General features: G+C 41.3%; 1 protein-coding gene and 1 pseudogene across 3 annotated transcripts; both read right to left on the minus strand.

Annotated features, from left to right (window-relative positions):
* Window positions 1-8,399, minus strand: LOC109879900 (zinc finger protein 2 homolog). Of its 3 annotated transcripts, XM_031822112.1 has the most exons (4): window positions 8,025-8,399; window positions 7,765-7,801; window positions 2,626-2,809; window positions 1-2,227 (listed from the first exon to the last, which is right to left on the minus strand). In XM_031822112.1, exons 2-4 carry the CDS (start codon window positions 7,771-7,773, stop codon window positions 903-905), a joined length of 1,518 nt encoding a protein of 505 aa, XP_031677972.1. In that variant the 5' UTR covers window positions 7,774-7,801; window positions 8,025-8,399; the 3' UTR covers window positions 1-902. The 3 variants fall into 3 exon arrangements, with proteins under 3 accessions (XP_031677972.1, XP_031677973.1, XP_020327681.1); XM_031822113.1 differs by having other exon boundaries at window positions 7-2,227; window positions 7,765-8,399; XM_020472092.2 differs by lacking the exons at window positions 7,765-7,801; window positions 8,025-8,399 and having other exon boundaries at window positions 7-2,227; window positions 2,626-2,859.
* Window positions 8,400-11,005: 2,606 nt separating this feature from the next.
* LOC116352756 (zinc finger protein 271-like) overlaps window positions 11,006-21,614 on the minus strand; it is a 30,986-nt pseudogene continuing 20,377 nt past the window's right edge.

Here is a 21,614-nt window from a genome sequence, read left to right on the forward strand (position 1 = left end):
TTTTTGGATTTGTATTTTTTATTTAAAACTTTAATTGAACCTTCTCTGTTCAGAGGAGACTGCGTGAAATACCTTTTATTTAACTAGGCAAACAAATTCTTATTTTCAATGACGGCCTAGGAACAGTGGGTTAACTGCCTGTTCAGGGGCAGAACGACAGATTTGTACCTTGTCAGCACGGGGGCTTGAACTTGCAACCTTCCGGTTACTAGTCCAACACTCTAACCACTAGGCTACCCTGCCGAAATCAGGCCTTCATGGTCGAATTGCTGCAAAGAAACCACTAATAAAGGACACCAATAGGATGAACAGACTTGCTTGGGCCAAGAAACACGAGCAATGGACATTAGACCAGTTGAATTCAATCAGATTTAAGCACAAGTTTTAGCGAACTTTCAAAGTTCTTGAAATATTCTATATTGACTGACCATGTCTTAAAGTAATGATGTACTGTTGTTTCTCTGTGCTTATTTGAGCTGTTCTTGCCCTAATATGGACTTGGTCTTTTACCAAATAGGGCTAACTTCTGTATACCACCCCTACCATGTCACAACTGATTGGCTCAAAGGCATTAAGAAGGAAAGAAATACCACAAATGAACTTCTAACAAGGCACACCTGTTAATTGAAATGCATTCCAGGTGACTACCTCATGAAGCTGGTTGAGAGAATGCCAAGAGTGTGCAAAACTGTCATCAAGGCAAAGGGTGACTACTTTGAAGAAACTTAAATATATTTGGAATTATTTAACATTTTTCTTGGTTACTACATGATTCCATATGTGTTATGTCAATAGTTTTTATGGCTTCACTATTATTCTACAATGTAGAAAATACAAAAAATTAAGAAAAACCCTGGAATGTGTAGGTGTGTCCAAACTTTTGACTGGTACTGTATGTCTATCTAATGTTTCTCTCCAGTGTGTGTTAGCTGGTGTGTTTTCAGGTTTAATGATTGACTGAAGCTCTTTCCACAATGATCACAGCTGTAAGGCTTCTCTCCTGTGTGTGTTCTCTGGTGTGTATTCAGGTGTACTGATTGACTGAAGCTCTTTCCACAATGGTCACATCTATAAGGCTTCTCTCCTGTGTGTGTTCGCTGGTGTGTATTCAGGTGTACTGATTGACTGAAGCTCTTGCCACACTGATAACAGCTATAGGGCTTCTCTCCAGTGTGTGTTCGCTGGTGTGTAGTCAGGGTGGAAGCTAGAGCAAAGCTCTTCCCACATAGACAGACATACGTTTTCTCTCCAGTGTGTGTTTGATGGTGTCTAATCAGGGAGGAAACTACAGCAAAGCTCTTCCCACACTGATCACAGCTATAAGGCTTCTCTCCACTGTGTGTTAGCTGGTGTCTATTCAGGGTGGAAGCTACAGCAAAGCTCTTCCCACACTGATCACAGCGATAAGGCTTCTCACCTGTGTGTGTTCGCTGGTGTATAGTTAGTTTTTCTGATAGAGCAAAGCTCTTTCCACACTGATAACAGCTATAAGGCTTCTCTCCAGTGTGTGTTCGATGGTGTCTAATTAGGGAGGAAACTACAGCAAAGCTCTTCCCACACTGATCACAGCTATAAGGCTTCTCTCCTGTGTGTGTTCGCTGGTGTATAGTTAGTTTTTCTGACACAGCAAAGCTCTTTCCACACTGATAACAGCTATAAGGCTTCTCTCCAGTGTGTGTTCGATGGTGTCTAATTAGGGAGGAAACTACAGCAAAGCTTTTCCCACACTGATCACAGCTATAAGGCTTCTCTCCTGTGTGTGTAACCTGGTGTCTACTCAGGGTGGAAGCTACAGCAAAGCTCTTTCCACACTGATCACAGATAAAAGGCTTCACTCCAGTTTGTGTTAGCTGGTGTGTAGTCAGGTTGCTTGACTGATTGAAGCTCTTTCCACCATCAAGGCAGGGGTAAGGTCTCTCCCCTGCATGAATTTGCAGATGAGATTGGAAGGCGTTAGAAGCAGTGAAACTCTTCCCGCACTGAGAGCAGCAGTACAGTTTCTCCCGGGTGTGAATCCACTGGTGAATAATGAAATCACTCCTGCTAGTGAAACTCTTCCCACAGTCAGAGCAGCAGTGTTGAGGTTTCTTCCCTATACATCTCTGCTGGTGTTTCTTGGGGTGCTCTGGTCTATAGAGACACTTCTCTTTCTCGTCATCAAGACGATGTTGTTGAGGCTCCGCAGATGACAAGCCCATCCAACTGAGAGAATGGTTAGTGCTGTCCCCTGTGAAACAAATACATTGAATAACTATGTTTTGGAAATATAGGTCCATAAAGAAATACTATATTTAAAAAATGTGTTTGTTATATAGCAGACTCTCTTCTCCAGCGCAACTTACAGGAGCAATTAGGGTTTAGTACCTTGCTCAAGGGCACAGACTGATTTTTCACCAAGTCGACTCAGAGATTTGAACCAGCAACCTTTATTAGTGGCCCAACGCTCTTAACCACTAGCCTACCTGCTGCCCTTATCAATATAGACTCATTGGCCAGTACAACCCCCTCCATTCATGAAACTGGAGCGACAATTTACTGGCCACTGAGTGTTTACTGTTTATCAATGAATTAACAGAAATGCAGAATCAGATTTGTAATCTCATCCACACACCACATTGTTCTTACTTGATGAAATCAAATCTTCATCTCCCTCCTCGTGTCCTCCTTTCACAGTTCCACTCTGCCCTGGTGTTTTCCTGCAGTCGACCAGCCACACAGACAACCTCTTCAGACCCAGCAGTAAGGAGCTACCAGGAGAGTTGTGACCAGGGGACTCCGGCAGGGTGGAGGGGGACGGACTAGCTCTGTCCTGGTGACCACAGGAAGTATTGTACATAGTATATCATTAGACCAAACAATTGATTACTTTAGTCTAAATCTCTGATTGATTGGTGCATACTTGTAATATCGCATTTCTCCTGAAGTGTGTCACTGATCACTACTTTCCACAACATTTTCAATCACTTAGCAAAATATTTCAGATGGAAGTGGTTTTTATATATATATTTTTTTACAAATTTCAAAATTGATAACACTTGGAATGCCCCGTCTTATGTTCAGAATGTTTGATTGAGCATTCATTGGAGTTGAACATCTTTCACCCAAGTTAATCTTAGTTAAATTCTGGGTTAAGTGTCACATAATTAGTCAACTGCTCGCTTAAGTTCTGGGTTCATAAGTGGAGAGATTAAGAGATGGTAGAACAAGGAGAAGAACCGGAATGAGAAGATCCACCCCCTCTTTCAAGATACAGGCTGAATGTCCCCTCCCCTTCCAACATGTGACAGATGGTAACACCTGCAAAATCATGATTGGTTCAAATAACCAGTGACACAAAACCTAAACACCAGAACCATTGCTGCTCGTTATCCCACTTTTAGAGCATGTTGAGAAAAATCTCAGTCTCATAGTTTCAGTATTCTTATACAGTACATATGTAACAGTATAACTTTAGACCGTCCCCTCGCCCATACCAGGGCGCGAACCAAGGACCCTCTGCACAAATCAACAACTGATACCCACGAAGCATCGATGCCCATCGCTCCACAAAAGCCGCGGCCCTTGCAGAGCAAGGGGAACCACTACATCAAGGTCTCAAAGCGAGCGACGTCACCGATTGAAACGCTATTTAGCGAGCACCACCGCTAACTAGCTAGCTGTTTCACATCCGTTACACATACATAGAAGAAACCATCAGTTATAGGGGTGTTGTGGCATGTAGTAGAAACCTACAGTAAAAAGGTATGGGTGTTGCCTGGTGCAATTTCCGCCCCATGTAACATTGTTCAAGATCCACTTTTCTATGTGACTTGTTACTGTAACAGCAGCCACATCTAAAAATCAACAACATTCAGAAAATGAGTGGAATAAACTGTAATTTACCACCCAAGGTTTTCAGCAGTACATTGTACACTACACCATTATTTCAAATTTCATTTTTATATATACTGTTTGTAAACTTGACACTTTATAATTTTGGTTTTGTAGATCAGTTTTTAGCAGTTTGATTAAATTATAGTAAAATGTATTAACAAATGACAGGAAATATTTTCAAAAGTAATCAATTGAATATGGCCTAAGTGTTTTGAAACATATTTTTGTGCTTCGAGTTGTGAAAATGTACCATTGGATTGGGCTAGTCATGGGCTAGTCATGGGCTAGTGGGAGTGAAGGGAAGTGAACAAGTGCACACTTAGGGAGGACGGAAAGATAACTAGGGATTCCTTAACATATTATGTAGGCAGAGGCGGCGCTAGCGTGAGGGCCATGGGTGCGACTGTTCCTGCAGATACATCAATAAAATACAAAGGATAATGATGTGAACATCCCATTATTTAACACTATAAGCATTATTTAACCCTACAAAACATGGCACATGTATATGATTGAATTAAATCCTGGAATTGGTCTAGGTGGTTGTTGCTTATTTTATAAAGCAATGTACCCTACTGTCAGTATACCTCCTTGAGGGGTCCCCTGGGACTGGTAGCTACGCTGCTGGTGGGGGAAGGAACAGGGTATTTATTTAGTAAGTCATTTATTAAGTGTTAATAGTTTAAATTAAGTTAACACACTGCCAGGACTTGAGGTAGGCCTACTTTAGAAGAATCCAACAATGACGCATTTTGTAGTTTTGTAATTTTAGTAATTTTACATGGTCTAACATATCTGTAGGCAGGAATTAGGAAACAAAACTGTTCAAAAGAACAGAATAGCATATTCTGAGTTTAAAGGTAGTTTCAGTGATATGATGTAGGCTATATGCACAAAGTAAACAGCATAGTGAGTCAATAACATGGACTTAAGAAAGGCAGAACGAGTCACTTTAAATAATTCCACTTTAATAATGTTTACATATCTCATTACTCATCTCATATGTATATAGTGTATTCTATACCATCTACTGCAGCTTGCCTATGCCGCACGGCCATCGCTCATCCATATATTTATATGTACATATTCTTATCCATCCCTTTACATTTGTGTGTATAAGGTAGTTGTTGTGAATGTGTTAGATTACTTGTTAGATATTACTGCACTGTCGGAACTAGAAGCACAAGCATTTCACTACACTCGCATTAACATCTGCTAACCATGTGTATGTGACCAATAAAATGTAATTTTATTTTCGCAATAACCAAGAACGTTGAACCGCGAGGCTAAACTTCTCCAATGTTTTGGTCCCATGGCTACCATGCTGGAAGAGCATGAAGCATACCCTTTGCACAGATACTGTGAGTGACTGTGTGAGAGTGAAGTCTTGCATCTCGCTCATTGCAATATCTGCGGTGCTGCTTGTGGCATCGTTTTGCTGAGTCTACCTTTAATGTAGATTATTTTACAGTCACTATGCAATTTAGTTTTCATTCTTATAGTAAGAATGAGAAACAAAAAACAACATTAAGTGAAAAGTAGGCATTGGTTTGAAGCTGAAAAAATAAATTCCCACGATCCCAAGTCCACCCACGATCCCAACTCCACCCACGATCCCAACTCCACCCACGATCCCAACTCCACCCACGATCCCAACTCCACCCATGCTCTACCAAGGTTTTCCAGCACACAGCTTTGACCTACTACAGTAGCTATGTTGGTCTATTGTACTTCAAACAATGATTATGCAGGTTGCTTATGAGCCAAACATTCTCAAAGAGCCCAATTCAGACTCTTAGAGGAGGTGGTCCCACAAAGTGATTTTTACCGCCTACATGAATTCATTGCACACCACACTAATCCCATTCCACTAACTTTTGAGGCTTTATGTTTTATTATACTGAGCAAAAATATAAAACGCAACATGAAACAATTGAATATATTTTTCTTCATATGAGGAAATCAGTCAATTGAAATAACTTCATTAGGCCTTAATCTATGGATTTCACATGATTGGGAATACAAATATGCATCTGTTAGTTACAGCTACCTTAAAAAATGGGCCTCAAGATTTCGTTGCGGTATTTTAGTGATTTCAAATTGCCAATCGATAAAATGCAATGGTGTTCGTTGACCGTAGCTTATGCCTGCCCATACCATAACCCCACCGCCACCATGAGGCACTCTGTTCACAATGTTGACACCAGCACTCCCTAAAAACTTGGAGACATATGTGGCATTGTGTTGTGTGACAAAACCGCACATTTTAGAGTGGCCATTTAGTTTAATTTAATTGTCCCCAGCACAAGGTGCACCTGTGTAATGAATATGCCGTTTAATCAGCTACTTGATATGCCACACCTGTCTGGTGGATGGATTATCTTGCAACAGAGAAATGCTCACTAACAGGGATGTAAAGAAATTCAACAAATTTGTACAAAACATTTTATAGAAATAATATTTTTGAGAATATGGAACATTTCTGGGATTGTTTATTTCAGCTCATGAAACATGTGACCAACACTTTAAATGTTGTGTCCTGTCCGACAGTGAAATATGTCTAGCTCTCGAAGTGTACTCCAAGCAAAGGTTGTAAAATTATTCTAGACAATTAATAAATCATACCTAGTTTATGTGACAAACGGTGAAATAATTATAGATTTCTACCATTTTAAATGGCTTTTGGCGAATGTCTGTTGAATGTCCGAATGTGTGAATATAAAACCAACTTTACTTTGGCCTCATTATTTCTCCATGGTTTCTGACTTTAGCTTCTCGTTGCCTTGTATTAAACAGTGTGCGATAGGCTAGTAGGCTACTTTTCTGAAGGACAAAATGACGTTTTTATTACAACCATTGTTTATTTTGTCCTGTTGTTCAAATGGAACGAATGAATGTGGAAGATCAAAGATGATGACTAGACCTAGACATGTTTCTTTTTCGACTTGCGGTAACTCTAAATAAATAGTTGTTTAGTTTCCCGAAGTGTCAGAAACATTCACTTGCTTGACCATTCTGAAGGTCATGTAACTGTTACAACTGAACTTAACAGGACAAATGTTGCTCTCTAGTTTTATGATGTAACAAAGGTCTGGTTGAATGTAATTCTGCCACTGTCTTCTTGTCTCAGCTGAGTCAAGGCATATGAACTAACAGGTTATAACAACGCAATTATCACAACATGTAATATGGCTATTTTTCTGGCTTAGCTTCCCTGGTCATTTTACCCACACACCGCTACTGCAAGGTGTAGGCTTGGCCTCATTATTTCACCAAGGTAAAGTTGGTTTGTCAAAAGCCATTTAAAGTGGTATAAATCAATAACTAATTAACTGTCACAGAAACATAAAACTAGATATTATTTATTCTATAAATGTCTAGCACACTTTTACAACCTTTGTTTTGGGGAAAAATTCCAGTTTTGATTTGATAGAGGGCATGTAGTCTATCAAATTTAAATTTCTATCATATCAAAACTGGAATTTCTACTCCAAGCAAAGGTTGTAAAATTATTCTAGACAATTAATAAATCATACCTAGTTTATGTGACAAACGGTGAAATAATTATAGATTTTTACCATTTTAAATGGCTTTTGGCGAATGTCTGTTGAATGTCCGAATGTGTGAATATAAAACCAACTTTACTTTGGCCTCATTATTTCTCCATGGTTTCTGACTTTAGCTTCTCGTTGCCTTGTATTAAACAGTGTGCGATAGGCTAGTAGGCTACTTTTCTGAAGGACAAAATGACGTTTTTATTACAACCATTGTTTATTTTGTCCTGTTGTTCAAATGGAACGAATGAATGTGGAAGATCAAAGATGATGACTAGACCTAGACATGTTATACACCACAGTAGGAATATTGTTAATTAAAGTAAACCAAACTTACCCGATTCATCGTGGAAGCTATTCTTTCTTCAGCGTTTCTTCAAATATAAAAACGTGAGAGTAAATATGTAGCTAGTTTACACTACAGTTACTTTGTCACAGCATTCAGATAAACAGATAGACCAGAGCAATCAGGCGTCCTTTAAAATATCAAAACTAGACTTAAACTGTGACAAATAAATGTCTGATGTTGGCTAACCTTACTTCAGAAAGATCCTGGATAAGATTTAAATCTAGTAAAGTCAATTAAACGTTCAACACCTTATTCACCAAGAATCCTGTTGTCTGTTATCGTCTAACTCTACCCGAGATCCACTTGAAACAACGTCCTCTTCGAGAGTCCAGATAGTTTAAATGTCTGAGGCCCAGTAATGGACGCCTATAAAATACCAGACTGTTTACAGCAGCGCTATCCGTGCAGCGAACCAGAAAAACCTGGTGTACGTTCAATCCGATGTCTGCAGTGTCCATGCAGCATTTTCAACAATGCAACCTCCGCAGTAGTCAGTGCATTACAAGCATTTCGCTACACCAGCAATAAAATATGTATGTGACCAATAACATTTGATTTGATTCATAATTCTTCCGCTTCACGGAGCAGACCAGAATCAGCGCCGTTGAGAAGGAAGTGGTCTTCTTCTTCTTTAGTGTTATGGCGGTCCGCAAACAATGACTATAGGTGCACGCCCCCACCTAGTGTGTTGGCTGTGTATCAGCCTACTATTCTGTATTATTAATTCATAACACTGAAAAACCAACTAACCCTGCACCCATTAAAACATCATCATTATTCCACAACTTTGGCCCTCTGATCCTACACCAGGCCAGCAACCGGAAAGGACGAGATATTATCTTTCAAAACACCTTGGAACTCTTCTGAAGTAAAATATTGTACACCCAATTACTTCTCAACAGCTGCCACCACAACATCTATCCACTGTGATTTATATTCTATTCCTGCGGTACAGTTGACAACCATGGCCATGAACACCAAAACAAATAAAAAATACTGAAACATGTTATTCTTATCACTCTCTATTGACCTCTACCTAAACATATAACATCTTTCTCTCTATATAGCCCCACAGTGGACAAGTCATAATACCCATAAAACCTAGTGGCCAAACAGGGAAAGGGTTCCAATTGTTTTCCAACATTCATTTTTCCCCCATAGGTGATTTCCAATAGGCTTACCGTGACGAGACATTTCACATCGGCTACACTCACCCTCCTTTTGACCTCCTCCTCTTTCTGCAGCAACCAGTGATCCGGGTCAACAGTATAAACTTTACGTCCGTCCCCACGCGCGAACCAGTAGTCAAGGACTACACGTCAACAGTCACCCTAGAAGCATCGTTACCCATCGCTCCACAAAAGCCGCCGCCCTTGCAGAGCAAGGGGAACCACTACTTCAATTGATGTCACCGATTGAAACGCCACTAGCGCGCACCACCGCTAACCATTTCACATAGGCTACACAAGCTCCTGCACATCTCTTGCTGACACCTATTGTGTAATTTTAAAACTTGCCCATGACAGGTCACAGAATTGTCAATTTAAAGAAATTCAGACAATTTATTCAATACTACATTTAGCTGACATTAGATGGTTAATCCAGAGATGCTTATGTGTAATACTAGATCATTGAATGCAGGATATTAGCTTGTCACTTAGTCTTTTAATAAATTGATTAACAGTAAACCTAGATAGTTGTATCTCATAGTATTCCGAGTGGTGACTCAAGACTCGCGTGAAAATAAAAGAGAGCCGCACACTCTAGGAGCTCAGATGCAAAATGTAATTACCGGTGTCTGTAATCATCGCCAAGAGTGGCCTAATATCATTGGTTAATTCTCAAATATTAAAATGGCATACAAAGAACAACATACAAACAACAAATGGATAGCATACGATCATAGATTCATTTTAGACTGCACAAGCTTACAAACAATTACAATGGCAAAGTCACAATAATCACAAGAATGGCTTCAGATCAAAGTCTACGTTGAGACCGAAGGGAGCAAAGGTCTTTAAGTTAAAGATCCAGGCAGCCTCTCGTTTTAACAATAAATTATCAAGGTCACCCCCTCTAGGGAGTGTTCGATGCCAATATAACGCAGAGACGAAATCGAGTGGCCTGCCTTCAAAAAGTGGGCCGCAACTGGATAAGTAAAGTTTTTGCACCTAATGGTGCTACGATGCTCTGAGATACTTACTTTTATTTCGCACTTTGTTTTACCCACATAATTTTTACCACAAGGACAAGTTATAAGATAAATAACTGCCTTAGTGGAGCATGTGATAACACCTTTGATTGGGATCTGTTTCCCTGTTTGTGGGTAGCCAGATAACAGATGGCTAATTACATTGATATGCTTTGGAATGTCTAGGCAGCGTATCAGGAAAGCAAGCAAGACTTTAGTTTAGATAAACAAATGTAGTTCGCTAGCTAGCTAGGTCGATAGCTACCTTACATCAGACATCCTCTACGCCGATGTTGGCTTATTGGATGCTACCAAACAAATGTAATGGGATGAAAAGAAATAGTGATAGCACACAGAAAGCTGCAATGATAGAACCCATTTTCAACTCTTGGCACATTGACCTTAAAAATGTTAACCCCAAGTGAGCCCCCTGACTCATTGACTATAAATAAGGCCTACAGATGAATTCAGGTCTTTTAATCAATGTGTGCTTGTGTGTGTTAGTGTATGAGTACAGGTGCATAGGTTTGTGTTTGTGGGTTTGCATTAGGAGGGTAGTATGTGCATTAACATAAGTGAAGTAACACATAAAATATTGGTTTAGGTGTTACGATATTCATTTAAAAAGTTGTTACTCACCTGATAACTTTTTCCACTTAATGTGGAAAAATAACATTATCATATTAACCAAGAATATATTACATTTACCGGTTTTATTACATTATAAATCTAAAAGTTATTACATTAACCGTTGTTACAAGACAGAATGCATAGTTCTTACCTGGACCTCATGGATATTATTATCCAATGTATTATTGACAAGGTACAAATCTGTCGTTCTGCCCCTGAACAGGCAGTTAACCCACTGTTCCCAGGCCGTCATTGAAAATAAGAATGTGTTCTTAACTGACTTGCCTGGTTAAATAAAGGTAAAAAAGAAAATTAGGAATATTTGAATCAATATAGATATAGATATATAATATATACAGTTTAAGTGATAACTTCTTGTTTAGAAGATAACGGATTTAATTTATTGATCAATTGAATACATGAATATACACCTATTGTTGAAACATTATTCTACATAATGACATTTAATAATATCATGAGTATATGAAAAGATACAATTATCAACACGCCCCCACACATGGGTTCACTGACATTTCCTATGATAACATTTCTCCATTTAGATGTGTGATATTACATAGACACATGGGAGACCTGATCCTAGATCAGAGCTGTATATTATGCTCCACAGAGGTTACCATGGTGATCAGACTAAGGCAACTGTTTAAGAATGGGAGATGGATATGACTGTTCACTAGATGTTTTCTACTGATCCTTTATTTATGGATCTGGAACCGGTGTCAGATAGGAGGGAGAGGAAATACGGCACATTTTTGCTTTTTGGTGTTTTCTCATATTCCCTAAATGAGCAAAGCTCTTTCCACATAGACAGACATAGGGTTTCTCTCTAGTGTGTGTTCGCTGGTGTGAAATCAGGCTCCCTGATTGACTGAAGCTCTTTCCACAATTATCACATCTGTAAGGCTTCTCTCCAGTGTGTGTTCGATGGTGTCGATTCAGGGTGGAAGCTGCAGCAAAGCTCTTCCCACACTGATCACAGCTGTAAGGTTTCTCTCCAGTGTGTGTCAGTTGGTGTGTTGTCAGGTGGACTGACTGATTGAAGCTCTTCCAACACTGATCACAGCTATAGGGCTTCTCTCCTGTGTGTGTTCGCTGGTGTCTAGTTAGTTTTTCTGATATAGCAAAGCTCTTTCCACACTGATCACAGCTATAAGGCTTCTCTCCAGTGTGTGTTCGCTGATGTATAGTTCGTTTTTCTGATACAGCAAAGCTCTTTCCACACTGATCACAGCTATAAGGCTTCTCTCCAGTGTGCGTTCGCTGGTGTGCAGTCAGGGTGGAAGCTAGAGCAAAGCTCTTCCCACATAGACAGACATAAGTTCTCTCTCCAGTGTGTGTTACCTGGTGTCTAGTTAGGGAGGAAGCTACAGCAAAGCTCTTCCCACACTGATCACAGCTGTAAGGTTTCTCTCCAGTGTGTGTTACCTGATGTCTAGTCAGGGAGGAAGCTACAGCAAAGCTATTCCCACACTGATCACAGCTATAAGGTTTCTCTCCAGTGTGTATTCGCTGGTGTGTAGTCAGGTGGACTGACTTATTGAAGCTCTTCCCACACTGATCACAGCTATAAGGCTTCACTCCAGTGTGTATTAGCTTGTGTGTAGTCAGGTGGACTGACTTATTGAAGCTCTTCCCACACTGATCACAGCTATAAGGCTTCACTCCAGTGTGTATTAGCTTGTGTGTAGTCAGGTGGACTGATTTATTGAAGCTCTTTCCACACTGATCACAGCTATAAGGTTTCTCTCCTGTGTGTACACGCTGGTGTACAGTTAAGGCTCTTGCACTAACAAAGCTTTTCCCACAATCAAGGCAGGGGTAAGGCTTCTCCCCTGTATGAATTCTTACATTCGATTTGAAGGTGTTAGATGCAGCAAAACTCTTCCCACACTGATCACAGTGAATAATGAAGCCACTCTGGCTTGTGAAACTCTTCCCACAGTCAGAGCAGCAGTGGTGAGGTTTCTTCCCTGTACGTCTCTGCTGGTGTTTCTTGAGATGTTCTGATCTGGAGAGACTCTTCTCTGTCTCCTCAGCAACATGTTGTTGAGGCTCCCCAGACGATAAGCCCCTCCCACTAAGAGAACGATGGTTAAGGGTGTCCCCTGTAAAATAAAGACATTGAATAGTTAGTATTTGTTTATGGACCCATATTTCCAAAACCTATAACTTTTTTTTATTGTTATTTAGCAGGTGCTCTTATAAAGAGCAATTTACAGGAGCAATTAGGGTTAAGTACCTTGCTCAAGGGTGGCAGGGTAGCCTAGTGGTTAGAGCGTTGGACTAGTAACTGGAAGGTTGCAAGTTCAAATCCCCAAGCTGACATGGTACAAATCTGTCGTTCTGCCCCTGAACAGGCAGTTATCCCACTGTTCCTAGGCCGTCATTGAAAATAAGAGTTTGTTCTTAACTGACTTGCCTAGTTAAATAAAGGTAAAATAAATAAAAAAATAAAGGGCACAGACAGATTTTTCACCTTGTCGGCTCAGAGATTCGAACCAGCAACCTTTTGATTAGTGGCCCAACGCTCTTAACCACTAGGCTATCTGCCGCCCTTATCATCAATATACACTCAGTGAAGTGGCCAGTTTATTAGGCACACACCCCTTCATACATGTATACTGTTAATCAATGAATTAACAGAAGTTGCAGAAGCAGATTGTGTTCTCATCCACACACCCCATTGTTCTTACTTGATGAAATCAAATCTCCCTCCTCGTGTCCTTCTCTCACAGTTCCACTCTGCCCTGGTGTTTTCCTGCAGTCGACCAGCCGCACAGACACCCTCTTCAGACCCAGCAGTAAGGTGCTACCAGGAGAGTTGTGACCAGGGGACTCTGGCAGGTTGGAGGGGGACGGACTAGCTCTGTCCTGGTGACCACAGGAAGTATTGTACATAGAATATCATTAGACCAAACATTTGATTACTTTAGTCTAAATCTCTGATTGGTGGCTGCATCCTTATAATACCTCCTTTCTCCTGAAATGTGTAATTGTTCACTACTTTCCACAAATGTATAACAATTCTAATGCTCCGTCTTATGTTCAGAAGCTTTGATTGAGTATTCATTGGAGTTGAACACATCTTTCACCCCTGAGTTAATCTTGGTTTATGCAGAACTAATGTCTCATGAATTGGTCAACCGCTCAATTTAGTTCTGGGTTCATACGTGATAAGAGGAGAGCTTAAGAGACGCTGGAACAAGGAGCTCCACCCTCTCTTTCAAGATACAGGCCAAATATCCCCTCCCCTTTCCAAAATTCAGAGGACGCCAACACCTGCGAAAACGCGATTTGTCATAATAACCAGAGGAAAAACCAAAACACCTGAACTACTGCTGCTCATTATTATGTAGTATTTAAAGCTAAATCCATCAATTTGTTTTTACTTTCCCCAGAAATTAAATGAATATCAATTTATACAGTTATCCCCATGTACAATAGAGCCACGTCTTTCTGGTGCCATTTACAGCTTGTTTCTAGCCTAAAGTGTTGCAGAGTTATTCTGATGTTTTTCTGGTGCTAACAAGCATGCAATGAACAACGTGCTGTTTACATCTATATTTGCTCACCCTTCGGAAAATCAGATCACGACTCAATCCTACGTATTGTACAGATATTCCAGTAATTCTATACACATACTGTCCATAATGTCTATACATCATGTGATGGAAAATGTTATCATGTGAAGAGCAGTCTTCAAAATGTTCATAGTGTTATAAATAATCCTTGGTTCCTGCCTGTACACCTCCTCCCAGCTGCCCACTGCACTGAGGCTAGGTAACACGGTCACCACTGATAAATCCATGATTATCGAAAACTTCAATAAGCATTTCTCAACGGCTGGCCATGCCTTCCGCCTGGCTACTTCAACCTCGGCCAACAGCTCCGCCCCCCCCGCAGCTCCTCGCCCAAGCCTCTCCAGGTTCTCCTTTAACCAAATCCAGATAGCAGATGTTCTGAAAGAGCTGCAAAACCTGGACCCGTACAAATCAGCTGGGCTTGACAATCTGGACCCTCTATTTCTGAAACTATCTGCCACCATTGTCGCAACCCCTATTACCAGCCTGTTCAACCTCTCTTTCATATCGTCTGAGATCCCCAAGGATTGGAAAGCTGCCGCAGTCATCCCCCTCTTCAAAGGGGGAGACACCCTGGACCCAAACTGTTACAGACCTATATCCATCCTGCCCTGCCTATCTAAGGTCTTCGAAAGCCAAGTCAACAAACAGGTCACTGACCATCTCGAATCCCACCGTACCTTCTCCGCTGTGCAATCTGGTTTCCGAGCCGGTCATGGGTGCACCTCAGCCACACTCAAGGTACTCAACGATATCATAACCGCCATCGATAAAAGACAGTACTGTGCAGCCGTCTTCATCGACCTTGCCAAGGCTTTCGACTCTGTCAATCACCATATTCTTATCGGCAGACTCAGGAGCCTCGGTTTTTCGGATGACTGCCTTGCCTGGTTCACCAATTACTTTGCAGACAGAGTTCAGTGCGTCAAATCGGAGGGCATGCTGTCTGGTCCTCTGGCAGTCTCTATGGGGGTGCCACAGGGTTCAATTCTCGGGCCGACTCTTTTCTCTGTGTATATCAATGATGTTGCTCTTGCTGCGGGCGATTCCCTGATCCACCTCTACGCAGACGACACCATTCTATATCCTTTGGCCCGTCATTGGACACTGTGCTATCTAACCTCCAAACAAGCTTCAATGCCATACAGCACTCCTTCCGTGGCCTCCAACTGCTCTTAAACGCTAGTAAAACCAAATGCATGCTTTTCAACCGGTCGCTGCCTGCACCCGCATGCCCGACTAGCATCACCACCCTGGATGGTTCCGACCTAGAATATGTGGACGTCTATAAGTACCTAGGTGTCTGGCTAGACTGCAAACTCTCCTTCCAGACTCATATCAAACATCTCCAATCGAAAATCAAATCAAGAGTCGGCTTTCTATTCCGCAACAAAGCCTCCTTCACTCACGCCGCCAAGCTTACCCTAGTAAAACTGACTATCCTACCGATCCTCGACTTCGGCGATGTCATCTACAAAATGGCTTCCAACACTCTACTCAGCAAACTGGATGCAGTTTATCACAGTGCCATCCGTTTTGTCACTAAAGCACCTTATACCACCCACCACTGCGACTTGTATGCTCTAGTCGGCTGGCCCTCGCTACATATTCGTCGCCAGACCCACTGGCTCCAGGTCATCTACAAGTCCATGCTAGGTAAAGCTCCGCCTTATCTCAGCTCACTGGTCACGATGGCAACACCCATCCGTAGCACGCGCTCCAGCAGGTGTATCTCACTGATCATCCCTAAAGCCAACACCTCATTTGGCCGCCTTTCGTTCCAGTACTCTGCTGCCTGTGACTGGAACGAATTGCAAAAATCGCTGAAGTTGGAGACTTTTATCTCCCTCACCAACTTCAAACATCAGCTATCTGAGCAGCTAACCGATCGCTGCAGCTGTACATAGTCTATTGGTAAATAGCCCACCCTTTTTCACCTACCTCATCCCCATACTGTTTTTATTTATTTACTTTTCTGCTCTTTTGCACACCAATATCTCTACCTGTACATGACCATCTGATCATTCATCACTCCAGTGTTAATCTGCAAAATTGTAATTATTTGCCTACCTCCTCATGCCTTTTGCACACATTGTATATAGACTCCCCCTTTGTTTTCTACTGTGTTATTGACTTGTTAATTGTTTACTCCATGTGTAACTCTTTGTTGTCTGCTCACACTGCTATGCTTTATCTTGGCCAGGTCGCAGTTGCAAATGAGAACTTGTTCTCAACTAGCCTACCTGGTTAAATAAAGGTGTTCTCAACTAGCCTACCTGGTTAAATAAAGGTGTTCTCAACTAGCCTACCCGGTTAAATAAAGGTGTTCTCAACTAGCCTACCTGGTTAAATAAAGGTGTTCTCAACTAGCCTACCTGGTTAAATAAAGGTGTTCTCAACTAGCCTACCTGGTTAAATAAAGGTGTTCTCAACTAGCCTACCTGGTTAAATAAAGGTGTTCTCAACTAGCCTACCTGGTTAAATAAAGGTGTTCTCAACTAGCCTACCTGGTTAAATAAAGGTGTTCTCAACTAGCCTACCTGGTTAAATAAAGGTGTTCTCAACTAGCCTACCTGGTTAAATAAAGGTGTTCTCAACTAGCCTACCTGGTTAAATAAAGGTGTTCTCAACTAGCCTACCTGGTTAAATAAAGCTGAAATAAAAAAATAAAAAAATAAATTTAAAAAAACTTGGTAAAAATATGACCCCCTCCTCAGCATGACCCCCTCCTCAGGACCATCAGAACGACCAGAATATGTTCTATAAGTTAAGACAGGAGGCGGTGCCAGACACGTGTCCTGGAACCAACCCTATGAACTATGACTTTGTAACGTGTCTGTAACCAGTATATAAGAGATGTAGTGGTACTGCCCTGAGGGAGATACCTTCAGAACGGTACTTTATGCATCTTAAGTTTGACTTTGACCTCTAGAGCATGCTGATGATAAACAATGATTCATTTAAGATTGACTTTGAGTGTCCCTGTGTAGAATTTACACGACTATCTCATCACATCTACTACAAGACCAAAAGTATGTGGACACCTGCTCATCAAACATCTCATTCCAAATGCATGCGGTCCCCCCTTTGCTGCTATAACAGCCTCCACTCTTCTGGGAAGGCTTTCCAATAGATGTTGGAACATTGCTGCAGGGACTTGCTTCAATTCAGCCACGAGCAGCCACGATTAGGCCTGGCTCGCAGTCGGCGTTGCAATTCATCCCAAAGGAGTTTGATGGGATTGAGGTCAGGGCTCTGTGCAGGCCAGTCAAGTTCTTCCACAGCTAGCTTGCACTTGCTAGCTAATTTGTCCTATTTAGCTAGCTAATTTGTCCTGGGATATAAACATTGAGTTGTTATTTTACCTGAAATGCACAAGGTCTTCTACTCCGACAATTAATCCACACATAAAACAGCCAACCAAATCGTTTCTAGTCATCTCTCCTCCTTCCAGGCTTTTTCATCTTTGAACTTATAAAAAAAATCCCTGATTGGCAACTACACTTTTACCACGACAACCGGAAAAACACTGTCTTTCAATCACCCACGTGGGTATAACCAATGAGGAAATGGCACATGGGTACCTGCTTCTATAAACCAATGAGGAGATGGGAGAGGCAGGACTTTCAGCGCGATCTGCGTCAGAAATTGGAATGACTTCTATTTTAGCCTTTGGCAACGCAACACAACACAGACGCTCGTTGGGTGCGGGTGCAATAATTGAATAACATGGATTTCTACATTTATTTTGCGACGCTCGCACACGCAATGTGTCCGGTCTGGTCAGCATGTTACACCACTCCAGCCGAGGCTTGGCATTGCGCAAGGCAATGCCGGGGCCAGCACGGGGCGCCCAATATTTTTTGGGGAATGGTGACATTTGCGCGATCGGTTTTCTATCGTTCATTTGCACGTCACGTCAATGATATCATGTCACCGTGTGGGACTGTGGTTCAATTAACCTTGTCGGAGTGGGCGCCCTGATTCTAGTTTGGGAGCTAGGCAGGCTACTGCCTGGGAAGGTCAAATCACTCAAATCAAATCAAATTCATTTGTCACATACACATGGTTAGCAGATGTTAATGCGAGTGTAGCGAAATGCTTGTGCTTCTAGTTCCGACAATGCAGTAATAACCAACGAGTAATCTGAGGTTGACTCAGAAGTACGAGATGGGGAAGTGGGACAGGGGTAGGTTGACCTCAGGTCTCTGTAGAGAAATGCTAATTCTTATGTAGGTGACCAAACTATTGTTGATAAAGGGCTACCACTCAGAGTTGAGCCTGTGGGGTCCCCTACAGGATAGCTCCCGCATTACACTAATGGCCAAAACCAGCGCACACACACATGATCTCCGTTGTCTCTGAACGTTGAATGCCCGAAGAGGATTCTACGATGACGGACAGACTACTGAGCCAATGGCGGAAGACTACAGACTACACCCCAGCTGAACCAATCCAAAGATCCGATCTTCCAGAATCAACCTACTTTCTTTTCTATATAATAGTGGTGTACTGATTGTAACGGCCTCTTCTTCGTCTGCGCTTCCGTACGAACCAGCGGGAGAGACGTAATTACGCTGTTCTAGATATCTTCACTCTGAATAAACTGTAGCTTGTCATACAATTTACCACCTTGTCTGAATCGATCCTTGACCGACTCGTCCGTCTACATATCAAATTACTAACAGAAATGGTAGCAGAGGATGGTTTACTAACGATCCAGTCGAAGTGAGTTGATTTGGGTGTGGAGAAGGCGAGTTGGGGAAAGGACGATTCATTAAATAAATAAGAAAGACGGGTGAAGACTTTCGGGGGAGGGCAACAATTCTGCTCAACTCGGAAAACTGATTTCAAGGTGCACCATAAAAAAAAAATAAGGTAAGCAAAAGCCTGTTAAATCAAACTTTGCATATTGTCGAATAGTCTGTCCAAATTTTTATCAGTTTTTCCGAGTAAGTATGAATTCTTGTGTAAATTTATAATTTGCTGACGAGTCGAAATAACAGTGTACGTGAACATATGTAGTAACGAACCGGCGACGGCCGGTGTGATTTAAATCATTGATGAGATATCAGTAAGGGGATAGCTAATTACTATTCATTAACTCTGGCGCCGAGGGGACAAATTGTAATTTTGGGACCCGTGACCCGGTCAGCACAGTCTGCTAGCTTTCAATGATGAGTGATCACTGTTTTGTCTTTGATAGTTCCGATAGGGGTCGGGAATAGAGATCAGTAGGGGATAGCTAATTACTATTCATTAAATCTGCAGCCGAGGGGACAAATTGTAATTTTGGGACCCGTGACCCGGTGTGGTTCAGTCTGATAGAGATTCACCGATAGGGGTCGGACATGTGTAATAATTCTGATAGGGGTCAGCTCGATAGGGATCAGGAATAGAGATCAGTAGGGGATAGCTAATTACTATTCTTCAAATCTGGCGCCGAAGGGGATAAGTTGTAATTTTATCCTGTGGTCCGGTACGGCTCAGTCTGATAGAAATTCACTGATAAGGATCGGCTTTCAGGGGTCAGAGATATAACGTGCTGTTTTGTCTTGTTTTGTCTATTTGTAACTGTTTATGTTATGTTATGTTAAAATGCAATGTGGTTGTAATTGTTTCCATTAAGATTGTTGGTGGTTAGATAGAGGGAGAGAGAGAGAATTATAATAAGGGATATTGGATAAATCCGAAACTTCTATATTGTATGTACCTATGTTAATAGGTACATGTATACATGTATAATCAGGAATGAAATGACTGATGTATAATTGAAATAATATCTGAATATAATATTTAAATATTGAGACTAAATAGTCGAATAGATCCCTTGGTTGTGCGCTCCATAATGCTATACAAACCCATGCGGTTTTTCTCAACCTGAATATACGAAGGAGAAGCTCTGAGAAGGCAGAGCACGAGCAATAGTGTCTCTTCGAATACCTCGTGGGCATTAATCAACGTCGGGCGAAGTATATGCTAACTATATTCAGATAGAAGGAGAGAATTTCGATTAAAACTACGATTAAATTCCGATTGAATTAAATTAAATTACGTTTAAAGCAAATTCACAATGGCGAACCCCAATACTCCAAAGCTGAGGTTTAATGAGTTCCTAGAACAAAAAATTGAATATAGATCAGGGGGACAGGAACAATGGAAGCCTATAAAGAAAGTTTGGGAGGGATTGAAGTTAAAATGGACACAAGCAGGTTATCTAGGGGGGTGGCCGCCAACAGGGGCCCAGCTGAAAACAATGGAATGTGAGTTGAGAGGGACGTAGCAGGAGGCCAGAGACAAGGAAGTTGAAAGAAATAAAAGCCATGTATTTAAGAACCAAGGGACCAAACAGAGAATGAACAGAAGGCGGGGCCATTGCGTCTCCCACTGGTCTGCTTACTGGCGTAAATGAAGATTTGTAAGAATCAAATCCTGTGCATGAAACACGCTTGATATTCAGTCGGGGACTAATATCGATATGAATGAGGTCGGGGACAAAGCGAGTGTGGTACATGAGGTGTTTCAGTTGGAGCTGGAACCGATGAGAATGTTGAAAAAGTCGCAGGCTTGCTGATGAGAGTTATATCATAGAATATTGAGGGGGGTGCATGACTGTTGGAAAGAGTGTTAAACTCTATTAACGCAAATTTCTTTTTGCGGATTTATATTATGAGGTTTGAACTATACTAATGTTGTAGAATTACATAATCAACATCTGAACATACTTACGTTAAACATTAATTGAGCCACTGAGTAATAGATAAGCTGTACACTAGGTACGGGGCGAAGGGTGTGGTCGATGTAAGACGGGAGTGGTGTTCTAACCAAATTATTTAGTTATTTTAATTCATTTATACAAGTACTTCCCGGGTATTGATTTTGGTTTGATTGTTCAGATAACATCATTGAAATTAAACAGGAGGTCAAGGTATACTAACATTAGAATCTGTTTTCATTATGGAGAACTATGAAAGGCCCGCAGAGTGGATTGCAGGCTGAGGTTTTTATGTTAAAGGGACAGTGCACATTTATCACAGTTGTGTGTGTCTGTCTAATGGCTGGGTATTTAAGAAGTATTTTTGGGAGAAAATTTGGAGAAACACGAATAAGACATGAAACATCGAGACAAATTATTTGAGTTTGAGGGGATTATCATAATTATTAGGTTTTGTTTTTGTAGTAAATGTTTGGGTTAAGGGGATTTCCATGTTCCCAGAGACATGATATTTTAAAGAGGCACGCTCACATATGGAACCTTTATGAGTTTTTTATTTTATGAGTTTTAATTACACAAGTAATTTTTATTTTATTTTAAGGATAAAGGGTTCTTTAATATGTCTAATATGGTATGGAACACGAATGTGGGGGGATGGTGTAACCCGTGACCGGATTTCATGGCTCTCTCGGGTGGTCTGATC

The sequence above is a fragment of the Oncorhynchus kisutch genome, unplaced genomic scaffold, assembly GCF_002021735.2.
Source record: "Oncorhynchus kisutch isolate 150728-3 unplaced genomic scaffold, Okis_V2 scaffold4072, whole genome shotgun sequence".
NCBI classification, from domain to species: domain Eukaryota; kingdom Metazoa; phylum Chordata; class Actinopteri; order Salmoniformes; family Salmonidae; genus Oncorhynchus; species Oncorhynchus kisutch.